General features: G+C 40.3%; 1 protein-coding gene across 1 annotated transcript in view; it reads left to right on the top strand.

Moving 5' to 3' along the window:
• MYO15A (myosin XVA) overlaps positions 1 to 22,444 on the top strand; it is a 162,140-nt gene that overhangs the window by 117,682 nt on the left and 22,014 nt on the right. The window contains exons 50-57 of the mRNA XM_089694083.1: positions 301 to 473; positions 2,800 to 2,872; positions 3,202 to 3,274; positions 4,934 to 5,007; positions 8,180 to 8,262; positions 14,214 to 14,344; positions 16,649 to 16,743; positions 18,918 to 18,995. Coding sequence (XP_089550209.1) covers positions 301 to 473; positions 2,800 to 2,872; positions 3,202 to 3,274; positions 4,934 to 5,007; positions 8,180 to 8,262; positions 14,214 to 14,344; positions 16,649 to 16,743; positions 18,918 to 18,995 — 780 coding nt within the window. The remainder of the gene's footprint in view (positions 1 to 300; positions 474 to 2,799; positions 2,873 to 3,201; positions 3,275 to 4,933; positions 5,008 to 8,179; positions 8,263 to 14,213; positions 14,345 to 16,648; positions 16,744 to 18,917; positions 18,996 to 22,444) is intronic.

Here is a 22,444-nt window from a genome sequence, read left to right as displayed (position 1 = left end):
TTATTGATCTGTCCCAACCGGTGTTGGAGGCCACCATTGCTCAAAGCAGCAGAGAGTCCCTAACTGTGCACCACTTCCAAGAGTCAGACTATGGCAGCCTCCAACCCTGGATGGAAATTTTGGCAGTAACTCAAGTTAACTCAGACCTACTTTTCACAAACTTTGATTATTTAATCAAATTTTTTAAAAAAAATATGATTTTTAACCTCCCCTCACCTACCTCACCTACATAATTTTAATAACTTTACATCATTAAATGACTTTAATGACTTTTAAATTGGCTTTCATTTTCTCATGCAGGGTTCACCCACTCCCAGTGAATATGCAGAAAGCTTGGATGATTACACTGACCCATCCACCTCTGAGATTGTGCTACAGGGCAGTCTGTACAACATGGTGGACTTTGCCAAGAGGTACTTCCGAGAGGGCCAGCGGCTGATGGCACAAGAGGAGCAAGAGAAAAAAGCTTCAGGGTGCGTTGGATGCTTCTCATGCCATTTTCTAAGATTCGACTAGGCCTGTTATCAGGAATATATTTATTAATAGGCACTTTTTGTGCCTGTGTTTGGGACAAGAGGGGACAGGCAAGGCAAAAATACAATATTTACCATTGTAATTTGGCTTAACCCTGGTATTTCCAGCAATGAGGGCCAATGAGAGGTAAAAACAATAGTTGTATGGCTGGAAATAACAATCATTGAAGGGACATTGAAAGAACATGATGTCAGAGCTTACATTGTGTTGATGACCTGCTTCCCTTCACATGTGATAGTGTTCTGGCATGGAGATTGGCTGCTTAGGTTCTAGCACTGCATTAAATGGAGGGGGTCACATGTTCCCCCATACCATGAGCACCAGGTTTGTCCAGAGAGCAGAAGCAAAGGTGAGTGTAAGTGGGTATGGAGGCTGTCAAAAACCTCTGTCACTTTGCCCTAAGTGGGTCCTTTCTCTTCTACTTGGGTGTCAACGGTGGACGGTCCCTAATGCTGTAATGCTGCAAAGAATGGTGCTCACATTATTATTCTCTTACTGTGCAACATTATCCTGTGAGCTCAGTCTGTGACACCCCCCCAGTGGGTGTGGCCATGACAACCTTGGATCACAGGAAGTTGGATTGATGAACCAGCCAGGTTTAAATCCATCTATGGCTAGCTTTATCCCAACAAAAAGACCAATCCAGGGGCGTATTTACTGCAAGGCAAACAAGGCAATTGCCTAGGGCAGCATTCTTTCAGGGGGGCAGTGGCATTTTTCAGGGGGGCAGCGCCACCCCTACTGAAAGAAGGGATGGAAGAATGGACACATGCAGCATAGGGACCAGGTGGGATCTGACAGAGGCTGCGGGCTGCTTGATGGTGTATAAGTAGTGGAAGGCTCTCTTGGGTGGGAGTAGGGGGGGGGGGCTGGTGTTTTGTTGGTCAATGTCATGCTCTCTTTGTGGGGGAGGGGGGTGTGGGTCGGTGTCAGGGCCTCTTTGTGGGGGGGTGATTTTTATGTTGCCTAGGGAAGCATGAAACCTAACTACACCACTGGACCAATCAAGGAAAGGGGTAAAATTTTGTTTAGAAGAATCACAGATCTCCCTTTATGTCATGTATCTAGCATTTTGTATGCCTCTTGTTCAGGCTGTAATGGTACATTGTAGGAATTCTTTATATAAATACCATCAACAGTGGTGCCTAGTGCTGCTTGTTTACACCATTGGAATAGAATGAAATGGCTAACAGTAAAAAAAAAAATATTTATTTAATTCAGGTACTTATATAGCGCCATCAATTTACAAAGCGCTTTACATATATATTGTACATTCACATCCGTCCCTAACCCTCAAGGGGTGTACAATCTAAGGTCCCTAACTTACATTCATACATACACATACTAGGGACAATTTAGACAGGAGCCAATTCACCTACCAGCATGTATTTGGAGTGTGGGAGGCAGGGGCAGACTGACCATTGGGGAACTTGGGCACTGCCCAAGGGCCTGGGGTCAGTAGGGGGCCTCATGAGATGTCCCTGATACCTTTCATAGGCTTTTTTGGGTGTGATTTGAGTGTGGGCAAGGACACAGGGGCCCCATGATCCCTTTTTGCCCGGGGGCCCCATGAGTTGTCAGTCCACCCCTGGTGGGAGGAAACCACTGGAGTACCTGGAGGAAACCCATGCAGACACAGGGAGAACATGCAAAGTCTAGGCAGGTGGTGCCGTGGTTGGGATTCAAACCAACAACCCTACTACTGCCAGGCAGAAGTGCTAACCATTTAGCCACTGTGCTAGTGCCTGGTCATACCGGTGTGATTTGGGAATTTAAATCTCACCTGAACTCGCATCTAATGAATGTGAATGTTAGTGTCTTAACAGTTGCGATTTGCTGCAGCGCAATTTCTAAAGTAGTTCTTGCATTACTTTTTCTGCAGTTTTGTTGCGATTTCACATACATAGAATATAATGGAAATCGTACTGCAAATTGCAAGAAATCTTCACAAGTAGCAATAAAGTCTTTGTACCCGAAATCACGCTGAAATTTTACATCGCAGCGGTGTGTCCGGTGACTTAAAGTCAAGCACTAACCGACTTTTTCTTTATGCTGCGGATACAGAGCGGAGGTACAAGAACCCTTGTCAGAATTTTATTGCTGTTGCTTTTTTAGATTAGTTGTTCACTACACAGGGATGGGGCTTTTGAGGTCGAATCACTGACAAACAAAATGTCTATTCCTACGGAATAAGTGTGAACATCTGATCTTTACTTGTGGGGTGCCTGACAAGACTAACAATCTTTTTTATGTCTCTTATTGCAGAGATTCCTCCAAACCGGGCTCAAAGAAAAGCAGGGAGACCAGAGATCCCGCTGAATTGCTGAAATTTACCAAGGTGATGGAGACACAAAGTCCCTATTTATCAAAGTGAACTTGTTGGGTTGAATAGAATGCGTACAATTTCAGTAATTTTTCAAAAGAATGCGTTTATGCTTTAACAACCACGTCTCTATGTAAAATATGTAAATACACATGTACATGGTGGCAGCCATATTTATTTATAATAAGTACTCAGACCCTGCTTCCAGAATCACAGTGCTGCAAAATGGTTGTGCTTTACTGCACTTCCTCGCAAGTCTATAAATCGTCTGACTTATTGTCCCAGCACCAGCAAAGTCACAATGGTTTCTGCTCATCTATAACCTGCTCTGTGTCTCTTTATAGAACCCCATACAAGAATCCCTCATTGAATTCAGTGACAGCAGCATGAACAGAATCGCCGCTGAACTCTTCCTAGGTAAAGTTATAACCATTTAGTAAAGTCTGTGCTAGAGTTATTATTTTTGGTTCTGGCCCTGCGAGGCCGCCGGTTATGGATTTTGTGTTGTTTTATTGTAAACTGTATGCATTTGTTTACATACGTAAAATTCAATAAAAAGAGTTTTAGTAAAAAAAAAGTTATACCAGCACCTGAACTAGCACAAATATGAAACTACTATAAAATCATGCACTACTTAAAGTGATTATAAAGCTTCATATTTTTTTTTTCGTATTACAATCAGGGACGGACTGACAACTCATGGGGCCCCCGGGCAATAGGGGATCATGGGGCCCCTGTATCCTTGCCCAAACTCAAAAAAGCCTATGAAAAAGGTACCAGGGGCATCTCATGGGGTCCCCTACTGACCCCGGGCCCTCGGGCAGTGCCCGAGTTTCCAAATGGTCAGTCAGCCCCTGATTACAATAGCAAACTTGTTATACTTACCCTCTCTGTGCAAAGGTTTTGCACCCTGAACCTCCCCTTCTCAGGATCCTGCTGGCGAGCCTAGCGAGTGCCCACCTTAGAAATGGGCATACTCATGCGGGTTCGCTTTTGAGCCTCTCAGGGCGACATGGCCCTGCCCCTCCACTCCTCTGTCACAGAATTTGATTGAAAGCAGCGGGAGCCAATGGCTGCCATCAGTCTGCCCAGTAAGATGGGAGAGAGCTGGGAGAGCCTCTGCTCTCATGCACATTGCTGGATCAAGATCAGGCTCAGGTATTAGGAGGGAGCTGGGGGGATCCTCTGCTCTCATGCACATTGCTGGATCAAGATCAGGCTCAGGTAAGTATAAGGAGGGAGCTGGAGGGATCCTCTGCTCTCATGCACATTGCTGGATCAAGATCAGGCTCAGGTAAGTATAAGGGGGAAGCTGGAGGGATCCTCTGCTCTCATGCACATTGCTGGATCAAGATCAGGCTCAGGTAAGTATAAGGAGGGAGCTGGGGGGAGCCTCTGCTCTCATGCACATTGCTGGATCAAGATCAGGCTCAGGTAAGTATAAGGAGGGAGCTGGGGTGATCCTCTGGCACAGAAGTTTTTTTAACTTGAATGCATTAAAGTAAAAAACCTTCAGCCTTTACAACTACTTTAATGAGGAACTATGCTCATTGTTAGAAAAATTCAAAGTCAGCAGCTACAAATACTGTAGCTGCTGACTTTTAACAGACACTCACCAGCTCAGGAGTCCAGCGCTGTCTTCACCCTGACTGGTTCTTCACCAGTCTTCAGATCCTTGGAGCTGCCATCTTGTCTGAAGCCAGCAGGGAAATTCTGCTTTGTCATAGGCTGCTCATGTGCAAGGCGCACTGTCCTTTCAGCCTTATCCCAGAGCCTCCAGGGACATGTGTTGTACCCCAGGAGGTTGCAGGCAAGGAGGGAGGTTGTACTTCCACAACTCTCGGCTAGGCAAGAAATGTGGATGTCGTAGCTGGTACCTGCCAGAAAAAGTAACCTGCTCCTCATCCCCCCCAGAAACATTTTTTTTCCAATAATGGTAGAGGAGGACGGAGGAGAGGGGTGAATGGAACTTCGCTTTTAAGTGAACGTCACTGCATAAATTGATGGTGCCATATAAGTACCTGTAATAAATAAATAAGGTAAAGAGCTGTAGATTGACCGTCTCTTTTCCTGCAGCTGTGATGAGGTTCATGGGGGATGTTCCTCTGAAGGGTCAGTCTGAGCTGGATGTGCTCACCATTGTCTTAAAGGTACAGATTTCTAGATATAATTGTTTCAGTGTGCCTTGCTTTCAAATGTATCACAGATTCATGATGTTTTCCTTGTTTAAACCAATATCATCAAATGCACAGATATAGAACCTACAGTTTTGTATGTCAGTACATCAGAAAACACAGCAGTTTGCATGTAACTTTGATGGTCAACTCAGAAGTTATTATGCGCCTCAACTGTTGCCCTTGACATAAGTGCTCAAAAATTATAAGTACATCTAGGACTACAAAAGACTTTAAGATACAGTGTATTTCCTACAGGAGATGTTCAGGGTCAGATACTGTGGACCTCCTGCATGAGTTGGTCAGGGACTGTGGACCTCCTACAGGAGTTGGTCAGGGACTGTGGATCTCCTACAGGAGTTGGTCAGAGACTGTGGACCTCCTACCACAAATGGTCTGAGACTGGACCTCCTGCAGGAGATGGCCAGAGACTGTGAACCTACTAAAGGAGATGGTCAGAGACTGTGGACCTATTACAGGGATTGGCAAGGGATTGTGGAGCTTCTACAGGAGCTGGTCATGGACTGTGGACTTTGTACAGGAGATGATCAGAGACTGTGGACCTCCAACAGGAGATTGTTGTAGACTGTGGACCTCCTGTAGGAGATGGCCAGAGACTGTGGACCTCCTAAAGGAGATGGCCAGAGACTGTGGACATCCTAAAGGAGATGGCCAGAGACTGTGGACCTCCTAAAGGAGATGGCCAGAGACTGTGGACCTCCTAAAGGAGATGGCCAGAGACTGTGGACCTCCTAAAGGAGATGGCCAGAGACTGTGGACCTCTTAAAGTAGATTGCCAGAGACTGTGGACCTCCTGCAGGAGTTGGAAAGGAATTGTGGACCTTCCTCAGGGGTTATTGGGGACTGTGGATCTCCTATGTGGTCAGAGACCGTGGATCCCTATTGCAGGCACTCAGAGACTGTGAGATTTGGAACATGTTAAATGAGACTGCTGGAGAATAATGGCATTACAGCTTCAATACAAATGAATCAGTTTGCACCCCTTTTTGTTAAAACATTTATATGCCGTTTGGGATTCTATTAGACTTTTAAAATGAACCTCTCACAAACCTGGTCAATTCAAGCTGAGCGTGTGATGAACAAAAGGTATTAGCAAAGTGTTCCTTTAGTGAAAACCCTGCGCCGAAGCAGCCAGTAATTCCATAGTTATACGTAACTTAATCTGAATTCAGATGTCAGTTCTTTCCTGCAAAAGTTAAAGTGTTACTAAACCCAGGACCCTGCATTCACTATATCCGCTCTCCCCGGACCCTGCATTCACTATATCCGCTCTCCCCGGACCCTGCATTCACTATATCTGGTCTCCCACAGTACACACAACATGGAAATGCAATTTTTTAGTAAATAAAACTTCTAAATACCTTTTCTCACCAGCACTTAGAGCAGTCTTGTGACTTCTATCAGTGTCCAGCTGAGCACTGGTTAAAACTTGTAGTTTTCATTCTCCTCTTACTGTCCTCTGAGGCTGCATAACCCCTGACCCTCTGTCTGGACAGTGCTGATTGGCCCTCTGCTAGTCACATGCACCCTCACAAAGAGAAAAAACTCTTTAGCAATACACACTAAACTGAACATGTGCAGAGTGACTCATAAAGCTCTGGAGTATGAGCAGATGGATTGGGGACAGTAGACAAAGGGGAGGATCAGAGAAGACAGGATCAAACAGCCTTTTTACACAATGTACAGAGTGACTCATAGAGTTCTGTAGTATCAGCAGATGGATTGGGGACAGTAGACAAAGGGGAGGATCAGAGAAGATGGGATCAAACAGCCTTTTTACACAATGTGGATGGTTAAACCTTAGGTTCCATAGTGAGTATAACAAGCATGCTTTACTGCATCTACAGACTGATTTTACTGATATGGGTTTAGTACCAGTTTAAGCATGGCTCCATCCGCTCCTGTCTCCCAAACTCCCTTTTGGTCAGCAAAGCCATCTATCACTTTAAGGGGCCAATAGGATGTCTTGGAAGGTGGAAAGGAGTGGGGTCAGCTAATACAGAAAATGCTGAAATGAACTTTAAAGCTGAAGTTTGGCTATGAGTATTTTTGCATAGTCATCTTGGTGCAACGTGGACCAATGTAAATATGTATGTGCCATAAATGTGGGATCCCTGTGGAAGCTAGAAATTCTTGTAGTAGTCATCACTGTTACAGGGATTACCATCAGCTTCCTGGTCCTGTGCTGAGTGGCCGCACTGCTGATTAGTGAACACCAAAGTTCACTCACTTGGCATGGTGCCATTCAGAGAAAACTTTGTATTTTGTCAAAGATTCCCACATGGAAGAAAAATATATTTTAAATATACTTTAAAAATATTATTTCCATATATATTGACATATAATTGAAATGCTACAATTTTGGCCATATTCAATATATTTAAAAATATATTTCAATAAATAAATAAATATATCTATCTATCTATCTATCTATCTATCTATCTATATATATATATATATATATATATATATATATATATATATATATATATATATACACACCGTATGTTGAAATGTGTTTTTATTACAAAATATATGAAAAATATTTTCAAAAATACATTTCAAATATACTGTATGTCTTTAGAAATACAAATCTATATTTTTGGAATGCATTTACAAATATATGTAAAAATATATGTTAAAATGACTTTTTTATATGTTAAAAAAAATCTGAAGAATATATTTTTTAAAAATATATTTTTTAAAAAATATATTCTTCAAATTTGCATATATTTTGTAATAAAAATGCATTTCAACATACAGTATATATATATATATATATATATTTATTGAAATATATTGAATATGGCCAAAATTGTATGTATGTCAATATATTTGCAAAGAATATTTTTAAAATATATTTCAAATATATTTTTCTTCCATATGGATTGCAAAGTGCTCTTTAATTGGATGAGGTGGAGATTGTGACATCACCGCCTCACCTTTCCACTTTGTCCAATCAGAGAATGCTTTGCATTCATTAAGAGAATACAAAGTGTTTTCTGAATGGCACCAATGTAGAGCGAGCCCCTCTTATGTTCACTAAGCAGCAGGGCAGCCTCTTGTCTGTATTATTTACATTATACTAAGAGATGGAAGACATTCTGTCTGTCATTTGCCATTGCAGATATGCGGGGATAATGAAGTGTTGAAGGATGAGAGCTACTGTCAAATCATTAAGCAGATCACAGACAACTCAAGTACTAAGACGTAAGTAACTTTCATACACAACAGATGGAAATGAAGATGGGTGGCAAGGTAATTGCTCCCTTTGATGCTAAAATAAGGAGTAAATAATATGTTGAAACTTTTTTTTTTTTTTTTTCTTTTATACAGCAGGGAAGGGTTAAAACTCCATATGTGGGGCTTTTGTTTGCTGTCCATGTCCCATTAGGGAGATTTTGCTTCACTTCCTGTCCCACATACCCAACAGGAAGTGAGAGGACGTTTCTCTAGGGGGTCTTCAAACTATGGCCCTCTGTGGCAGCACTCAAATATTGCAGAGTTCCCCTTAAGTTTTAACATTTCTAACAGCATCTGTTTGAAAAGCAAGGTCATCAGCCCACTTTCCCCCTCCCTTATTTCCTGTGAAATAATGTGTTCCAGTCTGCAGCTGGCACTCTTATTTTCAGCTGAAAATAGTTTATCTAGCAAGGCCATATCCTGCACTGCTTAGAAAGTCTTTTAAATGTACAGAAAGTGAAAGAAGAAACATATGCATTGTGATGTAATTGCTGATATGTTTACAGGGGCGGACTGACCATTCAAGCACTCGAGCACTGCCTGAGGGTCGGGGGTCAGTAGGGGAACCCATGAGATGCCCCTGGTACCTTTCATTGGCTTTTTCATAGGCTTTTTTGGGTGTGGGCGAGGACACAGGGGCCCCATGATCCCTTATTGCCTGTGGGCCCCATGAGCTGTCAGACCGCCCGTGTATGTATACTCTGTAAGATGCTTTTGCAAGGCACCTAGCTTTGCAGATGTTAGTCTGGCTAGGTCACCAGCTGGTTAATAAAGCTTGTTTTCCTCAAGTTCATGTCCGGAGTTTTACCTGGAATTCCCAAATTTGCCATTACACCTCCAGGTGTTGGGGAATGGCAAGTCCCATGAGGCCTCGCAAGACTCTGACAGCCACAGGCAAAATTCCCAGAGGCAGAGGCACGATGGGACTTGTAGTATTTCAACAGCTGGAGGGCCATAGTTTGGAGACCCCTATGGGGGAAATCCCTTCTAAGGCCCCTTTCACATGAGCGTTTTTTAGACAGATCCAATCGGTCCATCCATAGACTTCTATGGACCGGCGGGTGTCAGCAGACAATAGTCCGCTGGCACCTGCTGGCATCCCGATCTGATCTTCTATGCCAAAAACAGACAGATGGGGATCTGTTACCCATCCGTCCAGCGGGTCGTATTGGACGACAATCGGGTGGAAATGGACATGCGGTCTGTTCTCATCTGACTGTCCCATTCAAATCAGTGGGCAGTTTCTGCAACAGCAGAGCGGACAGAGAATATAAACCATATAAATGCTGCGCTACATTCAAAATTAAAGTGAATGTGGAATCCAATAATATAAATCAATATAGTGACAATATTATGTAAATAAATATATAAGTGCTTAATGATAACAAAAATTATCACATCAAACACCCCAAAAATTATAAAAACACAAACTTAAATCTATACGCATGTGCATAAATTACACATACATATAGTTATATCACACGTGCAAATGTGAAGTGAAATAATGGCTTATTAAACGCACAGAAAAACAAATCTATAAATGTTGAAGGTGAAAAAAAAAAAAAAAAAAAAAAAAAAAAAATGTGAAGTGAATTAATTGCTTATTAAACGCACAGAAAGTCCAATTAAATGTTGAAGGTGAACAAAAATGATAACGGTGTTTCCAATAATACTGCAAAGTGACCACAGGTGAACCAAAACGTGCAGGTATCTGAGTGTAGATAGAGCTTGTGAATCCAACCACCTTCTGGATTAGCCTCTCACCTCATCCCTTCGACCCTTGCGGATCAAAGAGCAATAATGGATCCCTCTCACAGATCCTCCAGGCACCACAGCCTTCCAGAAACGCTTTTCAAATTTCAATAATCCCACTCAAGCTCTTCTCCAGGTATAGGTGAAATATCAATCCCTCAGAACAAAAAGAGGAATCCTCCCATAGTGTAGTATATTTATTTATTTATACCATAGGAACATAGGAACATAAACTTGTAGGTAGAAAATTCCACTTACATAGCAGCCAGTCCACATGAGACCCTCATGCTCTCAGATGAGGATAAATCTGTGTTGTTGGGTGTACAGCTGAATAACAGGTGTACCAAGATGGCCGCCACGCCGGAAATACGTCACCGCGCTTACGCCGACGCGTTACGTCACAATATCACGTGACTTCATCAGGGCTGTCAATCACAGTGACGATAGCTCTTTATATACCCGGCCAGGATAGAAGGAACCACCCACATCAACATTCCATTCAGCCTAATCACAACTATACTTCCTGCAGCCATTAAACTGAAGACCACTGGGGACTATTATGCAAGGATGCCAGATTTACATCTATATTGGGCACATTTACACAGAAAAAAGAGGAATGTGTAATAATGCACCAGAGAAACATAACAAAAATATAATCGATTCTGCAGCAGGCACATTTACACAGGGAAGAATATAATAATGTACCAACCTGCAATGTAGGTTATATTAAACAGAAACAACCTAATGCCCATTCCCTTTTATAATATTTTAATTAATTATTTAAAAAATATAAAAATAAAATAAAAAATATATATATAAAAAGGACCATATCTCACATAATTATAGACCAACAACTAATGATCCATAACCATGTATGCCAATATACAGCCCATACCTATTATTATATAAATACAATTAACACAAAACGGAAACATACATATACTTCTGCGTATAAGGACGCATACGTATATATATAATCCTACAGATTAAATAATCATAAAAAAATTTAAAAATTAAATTAAAAGAAATATTTTAATATTTCATTAATAAGAATATTTTAATTATTTTTTAAATAATTTTTATATATAGAACAGAGAATATTAATTTTAGTTGATAACTACATCCTTCACCAGCACTTAAAGGACAACTCCGAAAAAACTCACACATATATATACTATCTGAAAGCATGAGTTTAATGATCAAAATTAAAAATAAAAATAAATATAAAAATATTCTCTGTTCTATATATAAAAATTATTTAAAAAATAATTAAAATATTCTTATTAATGAAATATTAAAATATTTCTTTTAATTTAATTTTTAAATTTTTTTATGATTATTTAATCTGTAGGATTATATATATACGTATGCGTCCTTATACGCAGAAGTATATGTATGTTTCCGTTTTGTGTTAATTGTATTTATATAATAATAGGTATGGGCTGTATATTGGCATACATGGTTATGGATCATTAGTTGTTGGTCTATAATTATGTGAGATATGGTCCTTTTTATATATATATTTTTTATTTTATTTTTATATTTTTTAAATAATTAATTAAAATATTATAAAAGGGAATGGGCATTAGGTTGTTTCTGTTTAATATAACCTACATTGCAGGTTGGTACATTATTATATTCTTCCCTGTGTAAATGTGCCTGCTGCAGAATCGATTATATTTTTGTTATGTTTCTCTGGTGCATTATTACACATTCCTCTTTTTTCTGTGTAAATGTGCCCAATATAGATGTAAATCTGGCATCCTTGCATAATAGTCCCCAGTGGTCTTCAGTTTAATGGCTGCAGGAAGTATAGTTGTGATTAGGCTGAATGGAATGTTGATGTGGGTGGTTCCTTCTATCCTGGCCGGGTATATAAAGAGCTATCGTCACTGTGATTGACAGCCCTGATGAAGTCACGTGATATTGTGACGTAACGCGTCGGCGTAAGCGCGGTGACGTATTTCCGGCGTGGCGGCCATCTTGGTACACCTGTTATTCAGCTGTACACCCAACAACACAGATTTATCCTCATCTGAGAGCATGAGGGTCTCATGTGGACTGGCTGCTATGTAAGTGGAATTTTCTACCTACAAGTTTATGTTCCTATGTTCCTATGGTATAAATAAATAAATATACTACACTATGGGAGGATTCCTCTTTTTGTTCTGAGGGATTGATATTTCACCTATACCTGGAGAAGAGCTTGAGTGGGATTATTGAAATTTGAAAAGCGTTTCTGGAAGGCTGTGGTGCCTGGAGGATCTGTGAGAGGGATCCATTATTGCTCTTTGATCCGCAAGGGTCGAAGGGATGAGGTGAGAGGCTAATCCAGAAGGTGGTTGGATTCACAAGCTCTATCTACACTCAGATACCTGCACGTTTTGGTTCACCTGTGGTCACTTTGCAGTATTATTGGAAACACCGTTATCATTTTTGTTCACCTTCAACATTTAATTGGACTTTCTGTGCGTTTAATAAGCAATTAATTCACTTCACATTTTTTTTTTTTTTTTTTTTTTTTTTTCACCTTCAACATTTATAGATTTGTTTTTCTGTGCGTTTAATAAGCCATTATTTCACTTCACATTTGCACGTGTGATATAACTATATGTATGTGTAATTTATGCACATGCGTATAGATTTAAGTTTGTGTTTTTATAATTTTTGGGGTGTTTGATGTGATAATTTTTGTTATCATTAAGCACTTATATATTTATTTACATAATATTGTCACTATATTGATTTATATTATTGGATTCCACATTCACTTTAATTTTGAATGTAGCGCAGCATTTATATGGTTTATATTCACTTGATCACTGGTATATGATTTAATGCTAGCAGCTTTTTGGGGTTCATATATTTAATTTGTATTATTTAAAAACACTATATTTGGAGCGCAGGAGGGTCACACCACTAGAGCGGACAGAGACCTGTCATCCGCCTGCTTAGTAGGGATCAGCAGAGAGATCCCCCACTGAGTAGGCGGATCTGCCCCGTCTGAAAGGGACCTTACACAACTGTCACTGCAACGGGTGTCCTCTCTGGAAGATTTCTCCTCATCTCCTGTTCTGGAGACCACTATAAAATTTTGTATTTCCCATCAATTTCTGGTCCAGTGACAATCGTCACCAGGTCATCACTTCCATACATCAAAAAAAATAACTGCATTAGTAAATCCGGAAAGGTTTCTTTACAGTGAGAGCTGTGAAAATGTGGAATAGACTCCCTCAAGAGTTGGTTCTGGCCAGCTCAGTGGATTGCTTCAAAAAAGTCCTGGATTCTTTCCTAGATACACAGAAAATAACTGGATACTAACATTTATAGGTAAAGTTGATCCAGGGAACATCTGATTGCCTCTCAGGGGATCAGAAGGGAATTTATTTTCCCAGCAGGAGCAAATTGGATCATGGTGTGCTGGGTTTTTTTTTTGCCTTCCTCTGGATCAACTGTGGGTATAGGATTATAATTCTTTTTTTTTTCTATGGTTGAACTGGATGGACTTTTGTCTTTTTTCAGCCAGACTAACTATGCAAATAGATAGGAAGGTATAATATATTTTTTTAAATTTAAACTTTGTTTTATATTCCTTCAGTTGCTTCCTGGTTTCTGGCCTAAGCCAAAATGATGTCACACATCCTAGGAGTCTTCATGGGCCTTTTTATTGTTTCATTTGGAGGAGGAGATTTCTCAGCTAAGCACAACCCTCCTGCCTGCATGTCTGAGCTAAGGACAGATGGATTCCAGGAAGTAAATGGGTGGATGAGCGAGTTTCCTCATTAAAAACAAATAAAATAACGTTTTCAGTTTGCGATACTCAGATACAGTTTAGTTCTGCTTTAGGATGAGGAGTGGCTGACTTACATACAGTACAAGCCTATAAGTCACATGACTGATTGAAAACAATGCACCCCTTGTGTGGATTATATCCAGTTGCTGAGAAAGAGACAAAGTAGTGAAACTGAACCACTAAACGCTCCCTCTAGTGGCTAATCTGCAAATCTGACAATAAAAAAAAAGAGAGAGAGGCTATCTTGTATAAGCAGAAATTATTTCATGGTAAGCACTGTGCAAAATATGTGTTCACTAAAAATGCGGTCTGTGATTCCTTTTTAGTTGTTTATTGTAGTAAATAATAACCAACCAGTGTGTTCTTACTGTAGGGACAGCTGTCAGAGAGGTTGGAGGCTTCTTTACATTCTTACAGCCTATCACAGATGTTCAGAGGTCCTAAAACCGTACCTGTTCAAGTTCCTACAGGACACATGCCGAAGCCCTGGGCTGCACTTCCAAGGTAATTGGCGGACTTGAACAATCGTCTGGATACATATGGGGGGATTTACTAAACCTGGAGCACTCAGATTCTGCTGCAGCTGTGCATGGGAGCCAATCAGCTTCTAACTTCAGCTTGTTTGATTAACCACTTCCGGTCCGGGCCATTTTATTTTATTTATTTTTATTTATTTCAGGTACTTATATAGCGCCGTCAATTTTATGCAGCACTTTACATATACATTGTGCATTCACATCAGTCCATGTACATAAACATCCGGACGAGAGAAGTGCAGGAGCGGGTGGACGTTCATAAACGGCCTCCGCATTCACTGCCTGAGCGCGCTCCCTGGGATCCGATCGCTGTAGAGGTCCCGATTCATGTGATCACTGATTGGCATTTGATCCCTTCCTGACATCATTGCTTACTACTAGTGAAATCTGTGAATGATCACAGGGGTCACATGGTACAGGGCTATTCACAACAGCCTTGTACCATGTGACAAGCTGTGACCAATCACAGCTCTCACAGTATTTCTCAATGGCTGCAAGAATGCAGCCAGAGAGGAGAAATGATTGATTTTACAGCATTTATGGGTGTAAAAGCAATCAGTGTAAAAAAAGAAAACAAAAATCTTCATCACCCCCCACAATTAGTACAGTGTCACTATATTGACACTGTACTGCTAGGGTGACGGTATGTTAAAAAAAAAACCCATAAATAATAATATAAAAAAATAAAATAAAAATGAAGAAAATTTTTTTTTTAATTATAATTTTTGGTTATAAATTAATTTGGGTTATTATTTATTTTTTTACTAAAAAGATAGATGAATGCAATTTGGCCATGATTTATGAGGAAAGATTATTTATTTGCAAATTTTTATAAGAAAAACCCTTTTTTTTTCAAAATGTTTGGACTTTTTCATTTATATAGCAAAATAATAAAAAATCCCAGTGGAAAATAAATACCACCAAAATAAAGTTTTATCTGTCTCAAAAAAATGCTAAACAATTCATATGGGTATAGTGTTGCATGACCGCGTAATTGTCATTCAAAGTGTGATAGCGCTGAAAGCTGAAAATTGGCCCGGACAGGAAGGGGGTAAAAGTGTCCGGACTTGAAGTGGTTAAGCTTTGGGAATAAAACCTGGAAGCTGATTGGTTTCTGTGCAGAGCTGCACCAGGTTTTGCACGCTCCAGTTTTAGTAAATAACCCCCAGTATCTTTTTCAGTGTCCTTTTAAATACTAAATTGATGGGAGATCTGCGTTACATTGGGGTTGATTTACTAAAGGCAAATAGACTGTGCACTTTGGAAGTGCAGTTGCACTCATTTTTCCCCCAGAGCTTAGTAAATGTGGTACAGCTCTACTGGACTTCATCATCCAATCATGTGCAAACAAAAATACTGTTTTTTTTGTCCCTTGCACCTGATTAGGTATTCTTTACAAAGTGAAGCCGTATTTACATTTACTAAGGAAAATGAGTGCAACGGCACTTGCAAAGTGCACAGTCTATCTGCCTTTAGTAAATCAACCCTACCTTTAGATTTCTCCTCATCTCCTGTTCTAGAGACCACTATAACATTTTGTATTTCCCATCAATTTCTGATCCAGTGACCAGGTCGTCACTTCCATACTTCCAAAAATAACTGCATTAGTAAATAGATAGGAAGGTATATATATATATATTTTTTTTTTATTTAAACTTTGTTTTATATTCCTTCAATTGCTTCCTGGTTTCTGGCCTAAGCAAAAATGATGTCACACATCCTAGGAGTCTTCATGGGCATTTTTTTTTTCATCTGGAGGAGGAGCTTTCTCAGCTACGCACACCCTCCTGCCTGCATATCTGAGCTAAGGACAGATGGATTCCAGGAAAAAAATGGGTGGATGAGCGAGTTTGCTTTGAATATTAAAATCAAATGAAATAACGTTTTTAGCTTGTGATACTCAGATACAGTTTAGTTCTGCTTTACGATGAGGAGGGGCTGACTTAATTACAGTACAAGCCTATGAATTTTTTTTCTGTCCCTTGCACCAGATTGGGTATTCTTTACAAAGTGAAGCCATATTTACATTTACTAAGGAAAATGAGTGCAGCAGCACTTGCAAAGTGCACAGTCTATCTACCTTTAGTATAGCAACCCTACTGTCATGGTTATGATTTGTGTATTATTCATTGTTTCTGCAAAGCAGTGCTGTTCTTTTTTGTTTCATGTATTGACCTGGAATGTCAAAATGTTCTAAAATAAATATAGAAGATTAATTTAAAAAAAAAACTGCTTCTTGGGCGGTCATATTTTTTTCCATTTGCTTTAACAGGAATAGCTAAAGCCTGTGAGTTGAACCTACGGAAAACGTTGCTGTATGGAGGGCGGTGTGAATTCCCCAGTGCCATGGAACTGAAAGCCATGGTGGTAAGTGACATGTATACCGGCCAGGGAACATCGGCCTGACTATATATACAGAAAACAAGTATTTAGACAAATATAAAGGCTGCTTTTGCTGAGCTCCTACTGTGTGAGATAGCCACTTGGCAGTCGTGCTGTCCATTTGACTATAATGAGCCACTGACCTAGAACAAGCATGCAGCTAGTGAAACACACACAGATTCATAGCTCCGCTCAAGACTGACCTCTCCTTTACATGGACATCTTGGGTTTTGTCCATAGTAATCTGTCTTCGCTCTCCATCAAGAATATGAAAAAATATCAGCTGCACTCCACTTAGCTCCTCTTGCAGTATTCTATAATAATTCATACATTTACTGCATACAGTAATGTCTCCACCTTAGAACCAATCTTTATTGGCACATTTCACCACTCCTGGCTTGCGTACAATTATATATATATACATACACACACTATATTGCCAAAAGTATTGGGAAACGTCTCCAAATCGTTGGATTCAGGTGTTCCAATCACTTCCATGGACACAGGTGTATAAAATCAAGCCCCTAGGCATGCAGACTGCTTCTACAGACATTGGTGAAAGAATGGGTCGCTCTCAGGAGCTCAGTGACTCCAAGCGTGGTACCGTGATAGGTTGTCACCTCTGCAATAAGTCCATCCGTGACATTTCCTGGCTACTAAATATTCCACGCTCAACTGTTAGTGGGATTATAACAAAGTGGAAGCAACTGGGAACAGCAACTCGGCCACCAAGTGATAGGCCAAGTCACATGACAGAGCGGGGTCAGCGCATGCTGAAGCGCACAGTGCGCAGAAGTCGCCAACTGTCTGCAGAGTCAATAGCTAAAGACCTCCAAACTTGGTGTGGCCTTCAGATTAGCTCAACAACAGTGTGTAGAGAACTTCATGGAATGGGTTTCCATGGACGAGTAGCTGCATCCAAGCCTTACATCACCAAGTGCAATGCAAAGTGTCGGATGCAGTGGTGTAAAGCACGCCACCACTGGACTCTAGAGCAGTGGAGACGTGTTCTCTGGAGTGACCAATCACACTTCTCTGTCTGGCAATCCAATGGATGTGTCTGGGTTTGGCGGCTGCCAGGAGAACGGTACTTGCCTGACTGCATTGTGCCAAGTGTAATGTTTTGTGGAGGGGGAATTATGGTGTGGGGTTGTTTTTCAGGGATTGGGCTTGGCCCTTTAGTTCCAGTGAAGGGAACTCTCAAGGCGTCAGCATACCAAGACATTTTGGACAAAGTAGTGTGAAAGCAGCCTTAAACTGATACTAAAGCCTATTTTTTTAAAAAAAGGTATACTTACCTGCTTTGTGCTGTGGTTTTGCACAGAGCAGCCCAGATCCTGCTCTTCTTGGGTCCCCCACCAGCAATTTTGGCTCCTCCTCCCTGAGCAGTGCCCCCATAGCAGGCTGCTTGCTCTGGGGGCACTGGTACCTTCCTGTCCCCGAACCCCGCTCTATAAGACACAGTAGAACAGGACTCGGCCTCACCCAAACTCCCCCCCCCCCCCCGCTCTATAAGACACAGCAGAACAGGACTCGGCCTCACATAAACTCACCCCCCCCCCACTTTATAAGACACAGCAGAATAGGACTTGGCCTCACCAACCCCCCCGCTCTATAAGAAACAGCAGAACAGGTCTCGGTCTCAGCCTCACCCCCCCCACCCCCGCTCTATTAGACACAGCAGAACAGGACTCAGATCCCCCCCCTCTATAAGACACAGCAGAACTCAGCCCCCCCCCCCCCCCGCTCTATAAGACACAGCAGAAGAGGACTCGGCCTCACGCCCCCCACCCCCCCTATAAGACACAGCAGAACAGGACTTGGCCTCATCCCCCCCTCACTAGCTGTGATTGGCTCCCTCTGCTGTGTTTCAGCCAATGAGGAGGGGGAGACCTGGGACAGGCGAGTCTCCTGTCCACATCACTGGACTGAGATGGGACTCAGGTGATTATTATGGGGGGGCGCGGCACACTAAAGGTTTTTCACCTTCAAGGAAGAAAACCTTAAACATTTAGAATCACTTTAAAGTAAAGAAGAAAGTTTTATATAAGCGTGAATAGAGATTCATGGAAGAAATAAGGATTTTTCCCAAAATAAAATGACTCAAACACCTGATTATTTCTCTGCATAACTTCTGAAATGTTTCTTTTCCCCACCAGGCTGGGAGAAGCTCCAAGAGACAGCTGTTCCTCTTACCTGGAGGAATTGAACGACATCTCAAGATAAAAACATGTTCGGTCAGTTCTGTCATTTAGATCCTAAAATGAATTTTTAACTGCAGTGATGGTTGGAAACAGTTAGGGGGACTTTTATAAAGTAAAGGGAAAAAACTTTTTTTTGTTTTTAGATTGTGTAAAGTTGGCCATATAAAGTGACAACTATTTCTGCGCCAATAAAAAACTACAAAGTCTAAACTGCCGAAATTTGAAGAATGTTTGGAAATTTCTATTTTCATCATACACAGACTTTTGGTGTTTATTATTATTGGGGACATTCACTATTAATTTATGGTTTATGATATATTTATTAGTATTATTCACTTTATGTAAAAAAGTTTTATTTTATTTAGAGGTCTATTTTTGCGCTGTTTATGTATATTTGGTAAAGTTGGCCATAGATGAGTTTGTTTTTATCAGCCAAAAAAAAAATGGACAGATTCTTCCATCCACACCAGCGAGATGGATAGAGGAATCCTCCCCACGAAGACATTAAGCCTGGGTTCACATATGTGATATCGCACTGCATTCCTGTGCAAATCACATGGGATTGTGTGCGGTGCGATCGGAGCCATACATTTTGTATGGCTCTAATCACACCGCACCCGCACCAAAAACATGCAGGACCCTTTTTTTGGTTTGCACTAGAATTGGATCGCATGGGTATTCACACCTATGTGATCCGATTCTGCACATCGCACCGCGTTTTGTGGACCGATTTCGGGGTGTTGTTAACTTTACACACCCGCAGCGGTGTGCATGAACAGGGTGTGATTCTGATGCGGTGCAGAAAAATGCTGCAAATTCCGCACCGCATCAGTGTGAACCAGGGCTGAAGGGGATTTACTAAAACTGGTGCAATCAGAATCTGGTGCAGCTCTGCATGGTGGCCAATCCGCTTCTAACTTCAGCTTGTTCAGTTAAGTTTTCACAATAAAACCTGGAAGATGATTGGTTTCTATGCAGAGCTACACCAGGTTTTGCATGCTCCAGTTTTAGTGTATCACCCCCAATTGTATTCTGAAGGTGGAACTCTGGGCTGCAGACACTAATTGAGAAATATTTTCCAACAAGCCTCTTCAACAGAAGTTGATCATTAGGTCGAATTCTGTCGAGTGTGAGTGGCCGCTTTGGATAGAAATTCGTTCAGTCCCTCCTAAGCCGGCCAATTTTCGATTCATCTATGGCCAGCTTAAGTTTTCCCTCTATAGGTGTTATATGGAAGAAACCTTTCCATAGACAAGACATGACGGCAGTAATCTAAAAATGTGCCAAAGTTATATAAGAAATATTTTATAAACTAGTGTTTATACAATCCACCCCATAAATCCGTACATATATTTGCTATAAGTGTTCAAAATATATAAAAAAAGTCCAAAAAAAATAAAATATAAGTCCAAAAATTATGAAAATAAAATAAAAATGAAAGTCCTTCCAATCTTTCCAATCCTTTTACGATGATAAAACCTCAAAGAAAGGAAATATCACATAGTGTATTATCTTTTTAACACATCAAAAATATTCGTGACAACACTCTAGTGAATATCCAAATAGGAATATAATTTTTCCTTTTTGGTAATTAGTGTAAAAAGTGAATCAAGTGAACAAACGTAAATTCAAAAATAGTGCAAAACACTGTGTATTGTGAATCACTTTTCAGTGCTCCAAAACAAATCCACCCCGTGACACTTCTATTATAGTAAGGAATACCCTTATGATTAAGTCGATGACGAAACGCGTCAAGGGCTGTGATGTCAAGACGCATACAGGAACCGAGAGTTGACCGGCGGCCATTTTGGAAAAGGGAAAAAGACTATGTGTTGGTCCCTAGATGTTTCCTGGATGGTAGCCTGGCGTTATGACGGTATTTAAAAGCGGTTTTGAACTGTAAACAATGTGAGCAGTTAGAATAAAGTGTCTTTGTGGATATTACTTTGGCGGTATTACACTATTTGTCCCTCATATGCTTATACTTATATGGTGCCTATTATGTGGAGACATGGAGTATCCTGCCCAAATAGTGCCTTGAATGTAGTGAAATCTGGGGAAGCACTACAGGAGGGTCCCATCCATCTGACATTATAAAATACTGAAAGCAAGTTTATTGAGGAGTGTTGGTAAGAGTACGCATTCCTTACTAAAATAGAAGTGTCACGGGGTGGATTTGTTTTGGAGCACTGAAAAGTGATTCACAATACACAGTGTTTTGCACTATTTTTGAATTTACGTTTGTTCACTTGATTCACTTTTTACACTAATTACCAAAAAGGAAAAATTATATTCCTATTTGGATATTCACTAGAGTGTTGTCACGAATATTTTTGATGTGTTAAAAAGATAATACACTATGTGATATTTCCTTTCTTTGAGGTTTTATCATCGTAAAAGGATTGGAAAGATTGGAAGGACTTTCATTTTTATTTTATTTTCATAATTTTTGGACTTATATTTTATTTTTTTTGGACTTTTTTTATATATTTTGAACACTTATAGCAAATCTATGTACGGATTTATGGGGTGGATTGTATAAACACTAGTCTATAAAATATTTCTTATATAACTTTGGCACATTTTTATATTACTGTTGCACATCTTCAAGGGTGAAGGTGTTATTTGTGCTATGGGGATTTAAGATTTTGTTTTAGTTTATTTTTTATTTTTGAATTTGTCACTTGTTGGATTTGAAATTATTTAAGGAAGTGGTATTTATAGATATAAGACATGAGGGCAGCCATTACGACTTGTCATTGTGCAGATGCTAGTTTTCAGGCAGTCTTTTCATCTATGCACTTGTGACAAATTCTGCCAAATTGACCTTGCTTTTCTCTACTACAATCAAGCCGTACAGCTTGGTCTCCCTTCTCCAACTGAATGCTATTAGGCTGTTTTCTCTCCAACTTGAATGTTCTTCACTAATACAGAATTAGGAAGAAAAACACATTTTGGCCACTAGATGAAGCTGAGGATCATAGGAAATAAATACTTATATACCATGATCGTCGGCTCCATGTAGTGGCCGTCGTGCAATATTTTCCTGATTATTAAGCCAAGACTGATTGCGCTGTCACAGATACGCATACATAAATATATAAAAGTGAATAGATCTCAATAGTAGCTGCACTCACTATATTCCACATACGAAAAACATATATAGATCAGAAATTTGTGTTGCCTACCCACAAATGTAAAGTGCATATACAAAAAATAAATAAAAAATAAACATAAAAGATACTTAAAAAAAAAGCTTATGAAAAAGGTGCTGAATTCACAGTCCATAGCCAGATAGAAATTCCAGTGCAAATAAAGTAGCACAAAAGATTTCACTGATATGCAAATTGTTCACCACTCGTGTGCACCGGCACTCACAAACTGCTTACTCAGACCATGAAGAGAAGGAGGTCTGGCTACACATTGAGGGACAAGACCCGAATGAATGGATGGTTAGATGAGAACCTCATGGCATGTCAAAC

The sequence above is a fragment of the Staurois parvus genome, unplaced genomic scaffold, assembly GCF_062004578.1.
Source record: "Staurois parvus isolate SC_StPar_1 unplaced genomic scaffold, SC_StPar_1.0 ptg000649l, whole genome shotgun sequence".
NCBI classification, from domain to species: Eukaryota; Metazoa; Chordata; class Amphibia; order Anura; family Ranidae; genus Staurois; species Staurois parvus.
Note: the sequence above shows the minus strand (reverse complement) of the source record. Positions and strands in the feature narration are given on the sequence as shown.